This window comes from Myotis myotis, unplaced genomic scaffold, assembly GCF_014108235.1.
Source record: "Myotis myotis isolate mMyoMyo1 unplaced genomic scaffold, mMyoMyo1.p scaffold_m19_p_3, whole genome shotgun sequence".
In the NCBI taxonomy this organism is placed as follows: Eukaryota; Metazoa; Chordata; class Mammalia; order Chiroptera; family Vespertilionidae; genus Myotis; species Myotis myotis.
The window spans coordinates 197,879,234-197,897,777 of record NW_023416335.1 but is presented as its reverse complement, the minus strand read 5'-3'; the positions used below and the strand labels follow the sequence as shown (position 1 = coordinate 197,897,777).

General features: G+C 40.7%; 1 protein-coding gene across 10 annotated transcripts in view; it reads left to right on the top strand.

Moving 5' to 3' along the window:
- Positions 1-5,177: 5,177 nt before the first annotated feature.
- The window catches only part of UHRF1BP1L (UHRF1 binding protein 1 like), an 84,407-nt gene continuing 71,040 nt past the window's right edge, over positions 5,178-18,544 (top strand). For 4 of the 10 annotated variants that reach the window (XM_036297320.1, XM_036297319.1, XM_036297312.1 and 1 more), the window contains exon 1: positions 5,179-5,461. In XM_036297320.1, the coding sequence (XP_036153213.1) occupies positions 5,418-5,461 (44 nt within the window). In that variant the 5' untranslated portion in view covers positions 5,179-5,417. Of the gene's footprint in view, positions 5,462-12,876; positions 12,968-14,407; positions 14,497-16,598; positions 16,747-18,544 lie in introns of those variants that run through there. The other 6 variants (XM_036297318.1, XM_036297321.1, XM_036297322.1 and 3 more) reach the window with 4 other exon arrangements.

Here is an 18,544-nt window from a genome sequence, read left to right as displayed (position 1 = left end):
GTTATCCGAAAGCTGAGTTTCACCCCCAACTGTAACCTGAATGTTTCTACCTACATATCCTTAAAATAATCTTAAAGGCAACAAAACCAAAATGGAATCTTATCTCCAAAATGCCTATCCCACCTACATTACTTTATCTCAATTACTAGAGACCCAGTGCACAAAATTTGTGCATGGGTAGGGTCCCCAGGCCTGGCTGTGAATCAGGGCTGATTGAGGCCTTCTTTCGTTCCACGCCGCCCCCTGGTGGTCAGTGCACATCATAGGGAGTGATCAAACTCCCAGTCTTCTGGTCGAATTCCTGAGGGGACACTTTGCATATTAGCCTTTTATATATATAGATTGGTGTGCTCCAAGTTAGAAATTTCAACTATTTTCAACTCCAATCTTTGTTTTAATCTCTGGAATCTGTTCTTGGCCTTCTTTCATCTCTACTAATATTGCCTTATCTCTCACCTGAAATAATGCCTCTGCATCTTCAATGCTCTTCCCCCCTCCATTCTCTTATCATCATGTTCTATCCTCTGTACTGCCAGCATAGTTATCAGCAAGTGTTTTCTAAAACAGAAATCCAATCCTCTTCCCCAAATTCAATCTCTGTAGAAGTCTTCCATGGCTTGACATTGCCTATGTAATAATGTGCATGCATTTGCAATCTCATCATCCTTCAACCCATCTTACAGTGTGTATGCTAGTAAATGTTGAACAACCAGATCTTCAGAAAATGAAATCCTGATTTGCAGTGTTTATCACTGTGTGCTGAACAAACACCATCACAATGGATATTTACAAGCTATCCTGAAGTCATCAAACACCAAACACAGAGTCAGGAAGAAATGCACACAGTTGGTTCTCATGAGCTGGTATAAGCCAGCTTCAGCACAGACTGTTCAGTAAAAGCTCTGACCTATCCACCTTCACACTATTCACTCTCTCATCCCAAGTTTTAGCACAAATATATATTTTGGCAATGTGTTGTAATGTACCCCGCGAATCACAGAAGGACACCTCAAGAAGTCGAATTAAAGAGTCACATTTATTGCAATCTGGGACTTTGAGGGGGCATTTTGGCTCTCCCAAATCTCATAGTGATAAGATGGCCGCAATACTAGATTTATATAGTCAAAGATCACAAAGGTATTGATTACATCCCAGGGTCTGGAATGAGGAACCTGATTTGCAAAAAGCAGTTTACAGAAGCAAAGCAGCATGATATCTAAATTATAGTTTTGGGTCTCCGGAACACTGAGTCAACAGGGACACATTAACTGGAGTCCTCTGACCTTGGGATAATTGTGCTGTCCTTCCCAGGTAAAGGAAAATGCGCTTTCTAAGACCAGTATGACCACAACCCCTGGGATATTCACATTACAATCAATAGGGTATTTAATCGAATGGGATAATTTATATAATTCAGAAAATCAAAATAACTTTTCTATTATTTTAGCAAACAAATAAGTACAGAAACCAAACAGCAGAGTTAAACTATAGTTTCTACCTGAGATGATTGCTACCATACTTCAAATGTATAATTTTAAAACAATTAAAAACAAGTCTCTCCTATAAATATGTAATGAACATGTGCAACATATTTATTTGTTATAATAATGAGTTAAAAAATTTTTTAATGTATTGATTTTAGAGAGAGGGAGTGAGACATAGAGAGAGAAACATCACTTTGTTGTTATACTTATTGGTTCATTCATTGGTTGATTCTTGTATGTGCCCTGATTAGGGATTGGTATACCAGGACACCCACAACCTTGGGGTACCAGGACAATGCTCTAACCAACTGAGCTACCCAGCAAGGGCTTAGTGAATAGCTTTGTACCCTGTCTTGTTGGTTCTTACATTAATATTGAGAGGGTTAACTTGAAACACAGGCAGATAAGGGAAGGGTCCAGTAGGAAACAAAGGCAGGCGGAACATAGGCAGGGGCAGACATGGTAGTTTGAGCCAGCCTAACCATTGGAACCAACCAAGCAGAAATAATAAATGTTCCTGGACTCAAAGCCGGAGGCATGGAAAAACAAGGGAGGGCCTGTAGTAACAAGATGTACGAACACACAGAAATAGAAAACGTTCAGCACAGGAACAGAGAAAGAACACATAGAACAGGGAAAGTCCAGGTCCACTGCTTGGCAAAAACAACTGAAGGAATCAATCAAGTGATGACACAGGTAGACATAGAGCAGGCTTGTATCAAATATATACCCCTGGACTACAAGGCTTTAAGGGGCAGCTCACTATTGGGTCCCTCTCCTCTGCGGGAGTCTGAATCTGCTTGTAATAAATTTTCCACACTTTTGCTTAAATCTTCTGACCCACGGAGCTCATTCTTCGGTGTTGGGAGACACGACCCCGGGAAAACACCTCGGCTCACCATTCGGGTTATCAATATGAGTTAATAAATCTTTGATACATTATATATTTGTATGACAGTCATGATTTTAAGTTTTTGAAGATTTGATAATTAAATGTCAACAAAAAATGTAAATTAATTTAAAACACTGAATTTATGATGGTTTTGTGACATTAAGTGTTCTCTCAATCCAAGGAGAGTAAAATTAAAATTATTACCATGTATTTTCTCAATAACAAGATACTTTAACTACTATTATTAACCTGCGGGGTTTGTTGATACTGATTACTTTGAAAAGAAATCTATATTTTGTTCTTGCCAAAGCATTAGGCCACTTGCCATTTAGAAGCCATGAACTGTGACACTTGTCTTTTTTCATAATTGTGTTTCCCTTGTGTGAAACATCTTTCCCAGCTTCGTGAATTAATAACAACAGCTACCATTCTATTGTAGCTGGGATTCTCTAAGTATTTTACTTTCATCAGCTTGGTTAATCCTCATGAAGATAAATAGCACCATGAAGCTCAGAGGTTCTTTTCCTATGGTCACATACCTAAAAACCTACAGGACTAGGTTTAAAATGCAACTCTGCTCTCAGAACCAGTTCTTTCAACACATTAAGCTACATGCTCATCTTTTAAATAATATCTCCATTCATTGTAAATCTGTCTCTGACTTAACCAGATAGAAATGAATCCCTCCCTCTTCTGTGTTCTCATAGTACTTTGTTTCTGTTCTCAATTATGCTAATGATAATAGCATTTATTAATATCACTTAATTTTTTTTTAATATCACCTAATTTTGTATTTTCATTTTTCCCCCAAGTAGTTTATTTGGGCAGGCCAGGGGACAGGGAGGCCTTGCATTTGAAAGAAGATGTTGGATCTCTTGGTAGTGAGGGGTCGTTTGTGCTACGGACTAAGGACTGGTAGGGCAGTGGGAGCTTGATCTTGGAGTTATGGAACTGCTTGCCTGCCAATGGTCTGCACTTGCAGGCCACAATCTTCTTCCTCCATGGTCTGGATTGAGGGGGCACCCAAGGTGCCAGGCCCCCAAATCTGGATCTGCAGGGAGCAGGAGGGGGCAGGGTGGACGTTCACTGGGCTCTCTGAGACACTCACTTTATATGCATAATCTCATTTAATCCTCACAAAATTCTGAGTTAGATATCATTACTCCAGTAGTCATATGTGGTAACTGAGGCTGAGAGCTATAAATAACTTGTCCAAGTTTACACAGCTACAATGTGGCTGAGCCAGCATTTGAACTAGTCTAATGATAGAGCTCGAGGTCTTAGCACTAGTAATTGACCTTCTACACAAGGCTGTTAACTCTTTGATTGCAGGAACATTTGTTTTTATTTAGAGATCCCTAGTTATCTGAATAATGCCTGGTTTATAGTACATGATAAATGTTAATTAAGTAGTCAACCCATATATACCTCCTTTCACTTCTTCAGAAAGGAACAGGTGTTGGCCTATGTGTAAACTACACCCTCTTCCCCCCCATGTCTTCCTGATATATCCCTCAGAGGTAGTGCAATTTCTTTTCCTCTTTTAGACATCACTGGGTGGTCATTTTCACATCTGAAAAATGTTGGTTTGGGGTTGGGTGGAGTAGAGGTGCAGAGCTGTAACAGTTCTCCCTGGTATTTCAACAATTTCCTTCCTTTTTACAGAAATTTTCAAATGAGACTTTACATCTTTATTTCTTTGGATACAACACCCTAATGAGGTAAGGCTGATATTATTAACTCATTTTATAGATGATTGAACTGAGGCTAAAAATAAGAATGCTAATTTCTTCAGGTTAACTCAGCTAGAAAATACTAGAGCCAGGCCGAAACCGGTTTGGCTCAGTGGATAGAGCGTTGGCCTGCGGACTGAAGGGTCCCAGGTTCGATTCCGGTCAAGGGCATGTACCTGGGTTGCGGGCACATCCCCAGTGGGAGATGTGCAGGAGGCGGCTGATCGATGTTTCTCTCCCATCGATGTTTCTAACTCTCTATCTCTCTCCCTTCCTCTCTGTAAAAAATCAATAAAATATATTTAAAAAAAAAAAAATACTAGAGCCAGAACTTGAATTTAGGCCTTTTCATTCCCAGGTCCTGGACTCCATTAGAGCATGTTGTCAACTTCTACTTCCCTTAGGATTGGAAATCACCAGATGAAACATTACAGCACTTAGCCAGGAAAGCAGACTAGCTTAGCAAAGGAAAAGAAACTGAGGCAAGAATATAAAGAGCCCTAGCTGGTTTGGCTCAGTGGATAGAGCGTCAGCCTGTGGACTGAAGGGTCTCAGGTTTGATTCTGGTCAAGGACACATGGCTGGGTTGGGGGCTTGATCCCCAATAGAAGACATTCATTGATGTTTCTCTCTTTCCCCCTCCCTTCCTCTCTGAAATCAATGGGAATATATTAAAATATATATATATATATACACATATATATGTATATGTGTATATATATAAAGCTGAGTAGGTTAAACAGAGCAAAATAACCTGAGAAGTTTGTGGAACAAATTCTTAGGAAATGAAAAAGAGAAGTAGGATGTGGCAGGAGACTCAGTGATGGAGTCAAGAACAAGAACAGAGGAGGAGAAGGTTTTGGATTGGGAGTCAAAGCACCCAATAGCAGCAGGGCCGCTGGGTTAAGAATAAGGGTGGCAAGGCAGCATACCTTCCGCACCAGCCTGGAACCTGAGTTGCCCCGCCCCTCTCCGCTGTGGCCCCGCCCCATCTCCCCAGACCCCGCCCCCATCCGCTCGCCCCGCCCCGAGCCGGGCTCGCCCCCGCCCTCCCCCAGGTCTCTTAGGTGATGCTGCAGCCAAGATGGCGCCGGCGGTGGCTGCGGCGGCCTGAGCGAGATGCTCCCGGTCCTCGGCGGCAGCGGCGGCGGCGGCGGCCTCGGCCAGGGCCTTGGGTCTCTCCCGGGCGCGAGCACTCAGGCGCCTCTCCTTCTGCCGGGTTAACCCGGACAAAGAGGAGAGACGGCCCCGAAGAGAGGGGGCAGCGAGGAACCGAGAGGAGAGCGCGGCGCCTCCCGCCTCGGCACCATGGCTGGGCTCATCAAGAAACAGATTCTGAAGCACCTCTCCAGGTCAGTGGGAGCCGCGGGCAGGGGGCCGGTGCGCCCCCGCCCTGCCGGGGCAGCCTGCGCCCTCGGGGACGCCGGGGACTGGCCGCCGTGCGGAGGCGACCCTGGGACGCCCCGCTCCCGTCGGGCCCCGCATCTCCCGCCGCCCGCGGCGCCCGGGGCGGCTTCCCGAGTGAGACCCCAGACGGGGGAGAGCCGGCCGACTCGTGGAGGAGCGCGGAGGGCGGCCGGCGGAGGCGGAGGCGGCGGTGGGGTGGCCCCGGCACAGCGTCCGGGGGCGTCCGGGGACACCTCTTGGCGGTCCCGGCGGAGAGGGGAGATGCCCGCGTCACCCAGGTGCGGGGTCCGCGGTGGCCTGAACCCGGGCTCGGGCTCGGGCTCGCGTCCCCTCGGAGCAGAGCGGGTCCGTTAACCGCGGGCGCCTGGCGCAGCCCGGACTCTCAGGGCCGAGGCTCGTCTTCTCCGGGAAACGTTAACCTTGTTATTGTTCCGCTCCGAGGCCGTAGCGGGTGTGCCCGTTTGCACAGTTCGGATTTGCTGTAGGGAAACAGCCAGGGTTCCCAGCTTTGACGACAAGCTCTTTCTGGAGGCGTTTAGCCCCACGTCGTTCTTACAAAAGAGTTTTTTTGCTTTTTAAAAACCCGAGACCCATAAATGTCACGGAGTGTCAGCATCTGTGGCCAGAACCCCAAGACTTGTCGTTCTTTCCATTTCATAAGCGGGTTTAGTCGGAAACATGACTCAGTCACGCTGGCAAGTTTGTTTGTTGCTCCTGGCTTCTCCATATTTGTCTCCAGACGGAGGCTGAACGTGGGATCTGGCGTCCAAGGTGTTAACCGCGAACCCGAAGCGCTTGGTTAGGATCCTTTTCTCCGTTATTTGTCTGTAACTTAGTGATTACTTTGAGCTCATTGTAGGGAAAGGCGTGGGTACGACGACTTGATTCTACAAATCGTGGTATACCACAGGTTATATGTAGGGGCACAACGGTATTTCTGTGATTCAGCAAATATTTTCCATGTCACATTAAATAAGATGTTTTTTTTAAAGTAACAAATTATAGTGGCGTTTATGAATATACATTTCTCAATATTACCACTAATTAAAAAGTTTCTTTTGAAATTGTACGTATGGCCCATATGAACAACTTATTTTGGAAGAAGGTTTTAACTTTCATTGATTAGTTAGGTAATGTCTGACTTATCAGATGTCCTTCAGCCTCTCTTATACTTCCATCCACAAGAATATTCAGAGCTACAGAAAAATGATTTCAGTTCTCTTTTCTCACCCTCCCAAGGGTGTTAGTACGCAGCTCCATTCTAGATGCAAGGGAGGAAAGTTCACTCAATCAGGGAGTGCCTTAAGAGTTTCATTCTCTTGCAGAACAGTTGAGAAGGGCTCTTAAAAAATTAATAGCCAAGGTAATGGCTTACTTCACAAAACAGACAACACCCACATATTCATTATTTGTATGATCTCTGATATCTGTGTTGTAAATAATAGTGAGGATTTTTATTTTTCTCAGAGATGAGTTTTTGAAATACGTGAGTTTTAATTTCATATTTCAAAACGATGTAGGTGACTGAAGAATAGCAAATTTATATTCTTGGATAATTTTTTTAAATATATTTTATTGATTTTTTACAGAGAGGAAGGGAGAGAGATAGAGAGTTAGAAACATCGATGAGAGAGAAACATCGATCAGCTGCCTCCTGCACATCTCCCACTGGGGATATGCCCGCAACCCAGGTACATGCCCTTGACCGGAATCGAACCTGGGACCTTTCAGTCCGCAGGCCGACGCTCTATCCACTGAGCCAAACCGGTTTCGGCATTCTTGGATAATCTTACTGGTACTGCTGTCATCGTTATGATGTTATTTATAAATCTAAAGGATGACAATAGATAAAATAAGATGATAAATAAGTTATTTAAGTAGTGATGAACTTTGAAATTACCTGGGTCAAGCTTAATTTTACAAATTATCTGGCAATGAAGATGTCACTATATTGATGTGATTATCTGGCATACAGTTCAATACAGTTTAACAGCAAATGCTTAAAACACATTGCCTTCCAATAATAGACATTTCATGTGGCCCGTGCATGCCACCATGGCACCTTCTCCAAGGAGGCCTTAGACTGACCACACTTTTTTATAGCATTCATCCTTATCTGTCATGCTATATCTTTGCTGTTTGCCTGTCTTCTGCACTTGAATGCAAACTCCATGACGGCAGGGATTTTTGTTTTGAGTCTGTGTAATGTACACTCAACAACTATTTTTTAAAAATCCTCACCAAGGATATGCTTTTTATTTATTTAAGAGAGAGGAAGGGAGGGAGGGAGGGAGGGAGGGAGGGAGGGAGAGAGAGAGAGAGAGAGAGAGAGAGAGAGAGAGAGAGAGAGAGAGAAATATCAATCGGTTGCCTCCTGTAGGTACCCCAGCTGGGGGAACCCAGGTATGTGACCTGACCCAGAAACAAAGCCACCATCCTTCCATGCATCCCAGGATGCTCCAGCCAATTGAGCCACACTGGCCAGGGCAACAACTATTTTTTGAATGAATGGATGAATGGCACCAATCAACCAATCAACTGACTCTCCCTCACATTGCCTTTTTTTTTTTTTTTTTTAACTGAGGCAAAACTCTATGCCACCAATGTTATGGTACTTTACCTTGGTTTTTAGGAAGCAACAGGTAATTGAATCATTGAATAAATGTGATGTTTATGATGTCCTAGGAAGGAAGGACTAGGAAAGTGACTCTTCATATATAGGGTGTCTTCCAATAAGGAAGAAGGCGATCTGGGAACCAACAGGAGAAAGATGATGCTTACTCTGAGCCTTGAGATTGAAGTATGGTGAAATTATAAGCTCAAAACCAGTCTTACCTTAATAGAGGCACACGAGAAACTGGCTCTGAGTAAATGCTGAACTGTTTGAGATGTTTAAATCTATACACTTGTTCCTTGCCTAAGTGTTTATTTCTGTCCTAAGCATGTTTGTATACTTGGAACTGATCTGAAACTGACAGATCCTGGGCTGGGAGAGAAGGTGGGGGAGAGAGAGAGAGAGAGAGAGAGAGAGAGAGAGAGAGAGAGAGAGAGAGAGAGAGAGAGCCATTTGTATGTGGTGAGGTGGGGGTTGGAGTTCTTAAGTATTAAGAGAAGTGAAACAGGAAGTCTTTGAAGGAGAAATTACTCCGATCTTTCAGACTGTAATTGGCACAAAATATGCTTTGGAAGCTTTCCTAGGGGTGTCCTTTTTCACAAGGGAATGGAAAGTTCTAAAGAAAGTTATAACAAGTATCAGAAAGGAAATAAGAGCAGGAGCTACCTTTCAGCTCAAGGCCTCATTATCTTTTCCTGTGTATGTAAGTGAGTGCTTGAGCAAAGGCAAGAGGTAGGGGGAGAGAAGCTGGAAGATGGGGTATATTTAAGCCAAGACCTAAAAAGGGGTAGGGATGATTCAGATACAAATGCTTCCCTTTCCCCTCTGGCTCCAGGCACACTGTAATGGGCACACGGTTTACTCGTGAGTGGGAGTTGGCAGGACAGACATACACTGCACCTGATGGAGCCTTTGTATGGTTCTCAACCAGAGGTGATTTTGCCTCTCTGGGGAAATTTGGCAATGTCTGGAGACATTTCTAAATGTCACAACTGGGGCATTGGGAAGCGGGGGTGGCTAAGGGTACTAAAGTCTATGGGTTAAAGGCCAGGTTTGCTGTTAAACATCCTACAATGCACAGCACATCCCCTCACAATAAAGTATTTGGTCCAAATGTTAATAGTTTTAAGGTTGAGAAACTGGTTTAAATTGTACACATGTATGTCAGGTGATTGAACTAGAGTTACTGTGCTAGTGAAAGTTATTTTGTCTGTAAACAACAAAACCTTGCTCTGTTTAACTTAGGTAAAAAGTTAAATGTAACCAAAAGCTGTTGAGGTAGGTCACGGAATAAGGGGAAGGTCAAGAACTAGCCAGCTCCTGGAACCTCATGAAAGAGATCTTGGACTTCAGCACTGTTGGCATTTTGGACAAGATAATTATTTATTGTGAAGGGCTGCTCTGAACATTGTAGAATGTTGAGCAATATATCTAATATCCACCCACTAGATGCCCATAGCCACCCCCACAGTCTTGACAATGAAAAATGTCTCCACACATTGCTAAATGTCCCCTGGGGGCAAAAAGGCTCTTGATTGAGAACCACTGCTTTGGGGTGCTATCCCATCTCTCACAACTCCCAATCTGTGATCTTTCCTGTCAAGTTTCAGATTCCTGGGAGAGAGAATCTGTATGGCCCAGCTCTATTTATCCATTGGTCAGTTAGCAATGGCAAAGACTTATAGGTACAGTAAAGATATGGTCATGGGAAGAACTAGTATTTTGAGTCAGGCTTGTTGTCTTTAATAGGCACTGCACTAAATTCCATGACAAAGGGCCTCAAATTTAACTTCATCCCAGGAGGTGACTTAATAAGGAATTCCAGACAAAAGAAGGACATGATCACTAAAGATGCCTGGTTATCAGTTTGGTTTCTGAAGTCCAGGGTTCAGGAGCAGTTGTCTGGGTGGAAATAAAGAATCTGCAGAGGATCTCTGGTTAATTTAAATAGAATAGAAATGTATTGGAAGGATGTCAGTATCTCACAGAATTTATGGGAAAGTTAGAGAACCAGATTTGGAAAGGGACTGGATCCAGGCTAGCTCCAAGCATCGAGGTAGGAGAAACTACCTGACATCTCTACAAGACATGTTTCCTAAACTAAGGGAAAGGAACAAGTAGAAAGGGAGGGTGGCCTGACAAGATTGCTGAGTATTTGGAATATATGTTAAAGAAATTAGGAAGGGTTGAGCATTTGGCAGAATATTGTGACTGACTGGCAAAGTAATAGATTTTAGATTGCCTCACAATGTATTGATGGGCTGGTTTAGGTTGCATAAGAAAGGAAGGAAGGTGGAGGGCAGCAGCTGATAGCATGTTGAGAAAAGGAAAGAACCGTCCAAGGGTTGGAGATTTTATCTAGGTGGAAGAGCAGTTGAGAAAAACAAATAAAAGAACTGGAAGATTTGGAGGTTTTGTCTGAAAGGGTTATATTAAAGTTCAAGATTTTAGAGGTGGAATGGGCCTAATTTAGTACATGGTTTCAGATAAGGCTGTGGAAATTAATTGCTGAAGAAGTTAAGGTGCATGTAATTGGAGATGAATACTGTTAAATCTATAATCGTTCCTCTGGACATTCTTAGAAGAAAATACAACAGATTATTTAGACTGTCAAATTATTTTCTTGAATGATAATTTTATATAATTATTGATAGGCTAATTATTTACATCTTCCACTTTTATGGCAAAGCTCAATAATTTTTGAAAGTTTATGTATATTAGGTCTTGAGTACTTGGTATTAGAGATACAAAGATGGGTAAGATATGGTCTCAGTTCTTGGAAAACTTCAGTAATTCTCATTCGGGCATAATAAGCATAACTGAATGTAACCTATTTATAGAATATACTGCCATTGAAATTAATGAGATTTGTTTTACTTGGATTAGGCAACTGGGAAAACTTGAGTTAATGTTTCCTTTTAAGATTAATAAATGTACCTTTATAAATTTAGGGATTATTTTTAAAAGTTTTTGTGAGAGAGAGGAAGGTAGAGGGAGAGAGAAACACCAATGTGAGAGCCAGATATCCACTGGCTGCCTCCCCGCTACCAGGGAATCAACCCTGAGGCATGTGCCCTGACTGGGAATTGAACCAGCAACCTTTCAGTGCATAGGACGATGCCCAACCAATTGAACCACACTGGTCAGGGCTAAATTTGGGGATTTTTTTTTTTTTTTTACTATATTTTTATTGATTTCAGAGAGGAAGAGAGAGGGAAATATAGAAACTTCAATGATAAGAATCACCCATCAACTGCCTCCTGCACGCCCCCTATTGGTGATTGAGCGTGTATCCTAGGCATGTGCCCTTGATCGGAGTCAAACCCAGGACCCTTTAGTCTGCAAGCGGATGCTCTCTATCCCCTGAGCCAAACCAGCTAGGGCTAAATTTGGGGATTTTTTTTAAATTTTAATTTTAGATTTTTTAAAAATAAATTTGGGGATTTTTAAGGTAACTTTTAGTTACTTAAATTGACAGTATTCTTTTTGTTTTTTAAAAAATATGTTTTTTTTTATTGATGAGAGAGAGAGAGAGAGAGAGAGAGAGAGAGAGAGAGAGAGAGAGAGAGATAACGAGATAAAGAAACATCAATAGGTTGTCTCCTGTACTTACCCCTACCAGGCAGGGATTGAGCCCAAAACTTGGGTATGTGCCCTGATTGGGACTCAAACCTATGACCCTTCAGGTGCACAGGTCAAGGACACTCCAACCAACTGATCCACACTGGCCAGGGCAATGGAGTTTACATTTTAATCAGAGGATGCCGATAATAAATAAGTGAAGTACATTTTATCAGTTTGTGGTATGTGCTGGGGTTGGGGGTGGGGCAGGAAAGGGATAAGAAGTGCGTGGAGGTAGGGATGGGGTTTGCAGTTTTAAATCTGTTGATTCTAGAAGCCTTAATTGAAAAAGGTGATATTTGAGAAGAGATCTGAAAGAGGTGGAAGCAAATGCAAAGATCCAGAAGTGGAAGCTTGCTTGTTATTTTGATATATATCTAGGCCAGGAATACAGGTGACAGGTGACGTGGAGTGAGGAGAGGAAGATGAAATCAAAGTCCAGGTCTTGTGGGGCCTTGTAATGAGTTGGCTTTTAACTGAGTGAGATTGGAATCCACTGGAAAGCTTGGAACCAAGGACCGCTCTGCACCCAAGTGGAAAATAAGTAATGGGAGGGCAAGGGCAGATGGGAGCTCAGTTAGGTGTTAGCTCTCCAGATGAGAAAGACACTGGCTTGGACCTGGTGGATGCAGTGAAGTTGTTGAGATATCAGGTTTTAGATGTATTTTGAAGGTAGAACTACAGGATTTTGTTGACATAATATGTGATTGAGAAAGAAAGAGAGCAGTCATGGATGACTCAGGAGTTTTTGACATAAGCAGCTGACAAGGTGGAGGTGCTCACGTTCACTAAGTTGGAGGACACAGGCTTATGGAAGAAGATCAGGAGTTTGAACATGCTAATTTGGATACCTTTCAGTTATCTATGAAGATCCCTTTTATTTGTGAACTAATTTACACTACGTGTTTTAGTATGGCAACAATGTTTTTTGTGTGGTTATCCTTTGGTTTATGCAATACAGAATTTTAAGGGTGGATTATTTATTTATTTATTTATTTTGGCTATTAACTGCATTATATAGAAGTATCTGAAAGCAAGCAGGTGCCTGTTTATTTCACATTAATGTTCACATAAAAACAGATTGATTCTTGCAAAAATTACTTTCAGGAGATTAATTTGAAAACTTTAGGTGAAGAGGGGATGGATGCTTGGTCCACTGAATGTTGTAATATCGCCATTCTAGAATCAGAAGGGATTTGTTGCAGTCTGTGAGAAGGTAATTATTAAAACACTAGAGGCCTGGTGCATGAAATTCGTGCACAGGTGGGGTCCCTAGGCCTGGCTGGCAATTAGGGCTGGCCAGAGCCTTCCTCCCCTGACCCTCCTCCGGCTGGCCTCACCTTCCTGCCAGTTGCCGGCTGCCGGCCAGGGCCTGCTGGAGGGGGGAAGGGACCACAGGAGGTTGGCTGAAACAGGGGAGGTTGGCCGGCCACAGGAGGTTGGCTCTGGGAGCGCACTGACCACCAGGAGGCAGCTCCTGTGTTGAGCGCCTGCCCCCTGGTGGTCAGTGTGCATCATAGCGACCAGTCGTTCTGGTGTCCCGGTCGCTATGATGCACACTGACCATATATATAGATTGAAACGTGTCATCTGCCTAAGGTTAAAGTTTGACAGGTGTTGAGTGGTTGCGTCACTGATCCAGCACCTTTTTAATTTGATTTTTCTATGCCGCCTGCTCAGGCCGTTGTTCCCACCTAATAGTTTGATTTTCTTTTACTCCATTTTCAGCATTTCTTTTAGTACTCTCATGGTGTTTCACCATACTGCTGCAATATCCCTTAGGAGATTCTTTTATAACTTGGGAATTCTTTGACTCAGCAGTTCTTTGAAGTTGTGGAAGCATAATTTCCGCTGGGGCTGACAAGCAGCCCCTGAGCGATGGAGGAACAGATTACTCAGACACAGTTTGACTGTGCAAGAGAGGGCTAAGGGGTCCCTGGCTTTAGTAGCCAGAACAGCCTATATTGCCTGCCTTTTTAGGCCTTTCTTGGAATTTTTATCTTTAGATACAATCAGTAGGGTGAGTAATCTTGGGAGGACACATGTTTATATTGTCCTCTAGGCAAGGGCATCCAGGGATTAAGCATAAGGATTCCAGTAAACACCCGGAGGTCTGCATATGCACAGGCTTGTTTGGAAGGTCAAGGAATAATTAGGGGCGCCACCTTCGACACTTCCCTAAGTCAGAATTCCGATAAACAGGGCAGGCGGCCTTCCACGCACTTCCATTTTATCAGAATGTCCTCCTTACAAACTTTCCAACCAAGTCTCTTATGCTCCCCAACAAATTTCTCACCATTTCTTTTTACTTGCATAATTTTTTTTGCAATATTACTTTTTACAATATTGCACTTTATCTTAATACTACAGTTTCCAGTGTAAACATTTTCCTAATAAGTTGACCTCTTATCAGTTATACGTACATGTTTTAAATTCTGCATATTATAATATTTAGGATGAGGAATTTAATATTTCTATTTAATATTGGTATTTAGTCAGTTGATATTCATGATTGGAGCTCAGATTGAATGTAAGTTACAAATAGAAGATTTAATGACTATTTCTATGAGTAAAATATGAACAGTTATATCAAGACCAAGTTATTAAAACAAAATTGAGAGCTGAAGCAAATATGATTCAGGATATAGTAATTTATTGTTTGATTTTTTTCAGGCATTAGATTTACTACTGGTCTGTTTGATAATTCACTGACTTATTTTGAGACTTCTCCCAGACGAAATGAATGTAGTGTATTACTTTTTAATTCCATATTAGTCTGTCTTTTAAGGCTTAATTTTATGTATATATACTTTTTCTACCCCAAAATACTATTAATAGAAACATTATCTGGCTTCTTTTGTCTCTACTCTATTAGCATCAAGTGTTATTTTTGTCTGCTGTTGTGTATTTGTAAACCTTTTGTAATTTTATTGTTAGGAATTAATATTTAGGGATAAATGTAGTAAGTACCAGAAAACTTAGAGATATTAAAATTTGGTAACAGTAAGTATGTTTTTAGATAATAAATTGGGTTTCTGCTCCTAATTTTTCTTCTGCTCTGATGCTTTATATATAAATGAAATACACTATAAAAAGGTGCATTCATAATATGTAAGATTTATCTTTTTTTTTTTTTTTTTAAATATATTTTTTATTGATTTTTTACAGAGAGGAAGGGAGAGAGATAGAGAGTCAGAACATCGATGAGAGAGAAACATCGACCAGCCGCCCCCCGCACATCCCCCACCAGGGATGCGCCCGCAACCCAGGCACATGCCCCTGACCGGAATCGAACCCGGGACCCTTGAGTCCACAGGCCGACGCTCTATCCACTGAGCCAAACCGGTTTCGGCGAGATTTATCTTTAAGAAATACTATAAATATCCTCATTGATAAGTCATTCATTTATTTTTCCTACCAGTATTTAAAGAAGGTTCTGTAAGATATAAATAAAACTAAGACTTAGGAATGTCTTCTGGAAACAATATGGTGGATGAGTGAGTAAATAGAATTTAAGATGAAATATTAGTTTTCTGAGAGAGGCACAGAGTACTATCTGCAACTTTTAAAGAATTAGAGACAATGAGATGGAGGTAGTCCAAGTGTCAGAGAAAATTGTAAAGCAATAATGAAATAAAGCACATAAATGACAGCTTGGTGATATAAAATGGGTAGTTATTAAATCTATTTTATCTGACTACAGCATGCATACCAAGAGAGTATTTTAAGGCAAGTATGTAGAGACGTCAAGGATGACTTAGGTCTTCCAAATTTGGCTGCAATTTTATTTTTCATTGTTTCCCAATGCTACATTTCTTTCCCCATCCCCACTTTTTCACCCACCTTTTGTTTTTTCCTGCAGCCAAATTGTCTGTGTCCCTTCAGGAAGGACATCCTCTCAGGCTTCATTTTATACTTGTACATCTTCATAGGCAACTTTAACTAGGCTAGTCTTCACTGTTCATCTTCATTTTGAAATGTTTTAGGTCTTAACATATATTGTTTGTTTTATTTGTTAATTCTGCAGATTGTCATCTCTTTAAAGGGCAGAATCATCCTGATAGGCTCTGAATTCCGAGGACAGTGACTGTGCTTGTCTTGTTCGCCATTGTATCTTTAACATCTGCCATAGTACTGTGGTACATAGCAGTTATTCAGAAACATATTTAGCTGACTGGAGAAATAACTTTATAATACATTGGTCTTCATAAGATACATAGAGCATGAATTAGTTACCCTGAATCCATTTTTGGCTGGTTTAAAAAGTTGATTCATATCCAAAAAATTTAGATTCAAAACTTTTTTCCTGATAAATACTATATTTCTCCTATTTATTTTTGAATATACAGATGTAGTTTATTGCTGGATTTTCCTTTCTTGTTTTGTTTTGTTATTTTTCAAAGGTAACTTAAGTATTCTCTATGAAATGAAGTGAGGATTATTAGTTTTAACTGGGCCTTTTGACAGTTAACTTGACTATTTGTATTTTTTAGAGTGCTTGTCCTAATTGGTTTCATTTAATGTTGTATTATACAGTTCAGTCTTTGTATAACTTTTGTACAATATAGCCATCTCATTTTTGTTAATTAGCATTTTAATATAAAATTTAAAACATACATATTAATTTAATAGCATAGTAGTAATTCCAGTGGTAAGGAGAATGAAGAAATCATAAATAGTTTATCTTAGAATTTTAGCAGTATTTGTCTTTAGTTAATCCAGTGTGAAATACAACTGTATTTTTTTTAAATGAATCACAGCTAAATATTTTTATCATATCATTCCTTTCCTCTTCCTTCCCTTAAACGTGCTCCCTTCTGTGTCCCCTGTGTACCCATTCCCTGCAGCGATCCCTGCTGGCTATGGTGGAGATTGATGTGCTGTGAATTTCATAATCACCCAAATGAGTACCAGAGGAGTCTAAGAAACCTTGGCAACTGGCTACTTGCTTTCACCAGGAATAGGGACCTTTTGTCTGAAATTTCCTGCCCTCAGGTAATAATTCTATTCCCCACGGTTTTGTTTTCTTTCAATAAATGTGAGCACTTATGCCCATCTCAAAGATACTTAGAGAGCAATTTCTTATTATTTTAGTCAGATACCAATTGCATTAAAAAAAAACACAGCAGCAATGTAGCTACAGGCTCGTGCAATTCCTCTCTTAGAATATCTTTTCTAATATATAAGGTTTGGCAATGCATTTATAATCGGCTCTTTCTGATGTTGCCAAAAGAAGAGTTTTATAATTTAGAGTCAGATACTTGACAATAGTAATTAGCATTCTTTAATGGGTAAGTCTTCATAGTCTGTTTAATTAATGAGGTATGAAGGCTCTTTTGATAAAGAAAATGTTTTGATCAATTCTCTTACTGAAGGATTTAAGAGTTTATTTTGTCTACTTAATGTTCATTCTTTATTAAGGAGATTGAAATAACTCATGAGCAGCAGTGAAAACAGGTTTCATTTTTGAAGAATATAAGGGCTCCCAACCCCATTCTTTTTCTCCTCTGCCCTGTTCCTTTTTAAAAATTCATTATCAGAGAAAGCAATTAGTTTATAAAACCAGATTCATGTGGAAATGGCGCTGAATTTCTTTCAATTTAGGGTTCTGTGAAAATCCTAGAAACTCAATATCAATGACTACTTCTAATGCTTGGAAAATATATCCACATAAATATTTTGAATCTATTCTAAAAGTCTAGTAAGAAGTTTGATACTTAAAGAATAGCCATGTGTGGAATTATGCAACTCATTATATTCATACCCTATTAGTAATGGGACAGTTGATAAACTTGTTGGCCATATGTTAGCTAGCAATTGTATAGCTTTGATGATAAGTACTGTTTTTCCATATTCTTGTCTGCCTTGATTCCATACTATCGTTTCGGTGTCTGGGTCTCATAATTGCCAAGAGAGAGATGCCATGCTTTAACCTTACTTAGGAAGACCATTAGTGAAAGCTTTGAGATTCTCTCTAGGATATCGATGGTTAAGAACTTGTTTATAATGGCATTCAAAGATAGTTCTGATTTTGTATATACCTCTAGCAAATCCACCGGGACCTTTGCTCCTGAAGTATAGTCATAACTGTAATCCTCTGCTTTTTCTAGATTGCAGCTCCTTATCTATCTTTTTTGGCCTGGCTTGTACTAAGCCTGTTGAGATGTGGTGTTATGATTTCTTTCTGAGTTTAAACCACAGCTATTCATGAGTTTATTCAAGTTACCTATCAAGCTTAATTACTTGGTAATTTCTTTACCTTCTCATTTTAATCAGTTATGATTCCTTTATACTTAAATAATTCTTGAGTTTATGTTCTTTCTCCTGAACCTAGCACATAGCCGACTTCTTGGCATAAAGTAGATATCAGTAATATTTGAATATCACTCTTGTCACTACTCAGATTTAACTCATAATTTCTTGCATCAGTTATTGCAACTAAGTATTTTCATTCCCTTCTGTTCTCATATTTTCATCCTTGGTACTGTTACCAGAGAGATCTTTCCAAAATGCTAATCTTATTTTATTTCCTGATAAAAACTAGGATTTTTGTCCAAAACATATTAAAATAGAATGTCACTGCATAAAATAGACAAAAGTACAGTCCCTCTAGTTGAGTTAGTAATTGGGTCAGCTGTCATAGCCTTTCCCTTTTTACTTCTTCCACCTGCGTTGAATCATGAGCAATTTTCTGAAGTGGCACTTTGGGAACAATACTAAAGTGTAGGATGAAACACACATTTCTTGACATGGGATAACAAAGAGTCTTTCATGCTCTGGCATCAGTCCATCT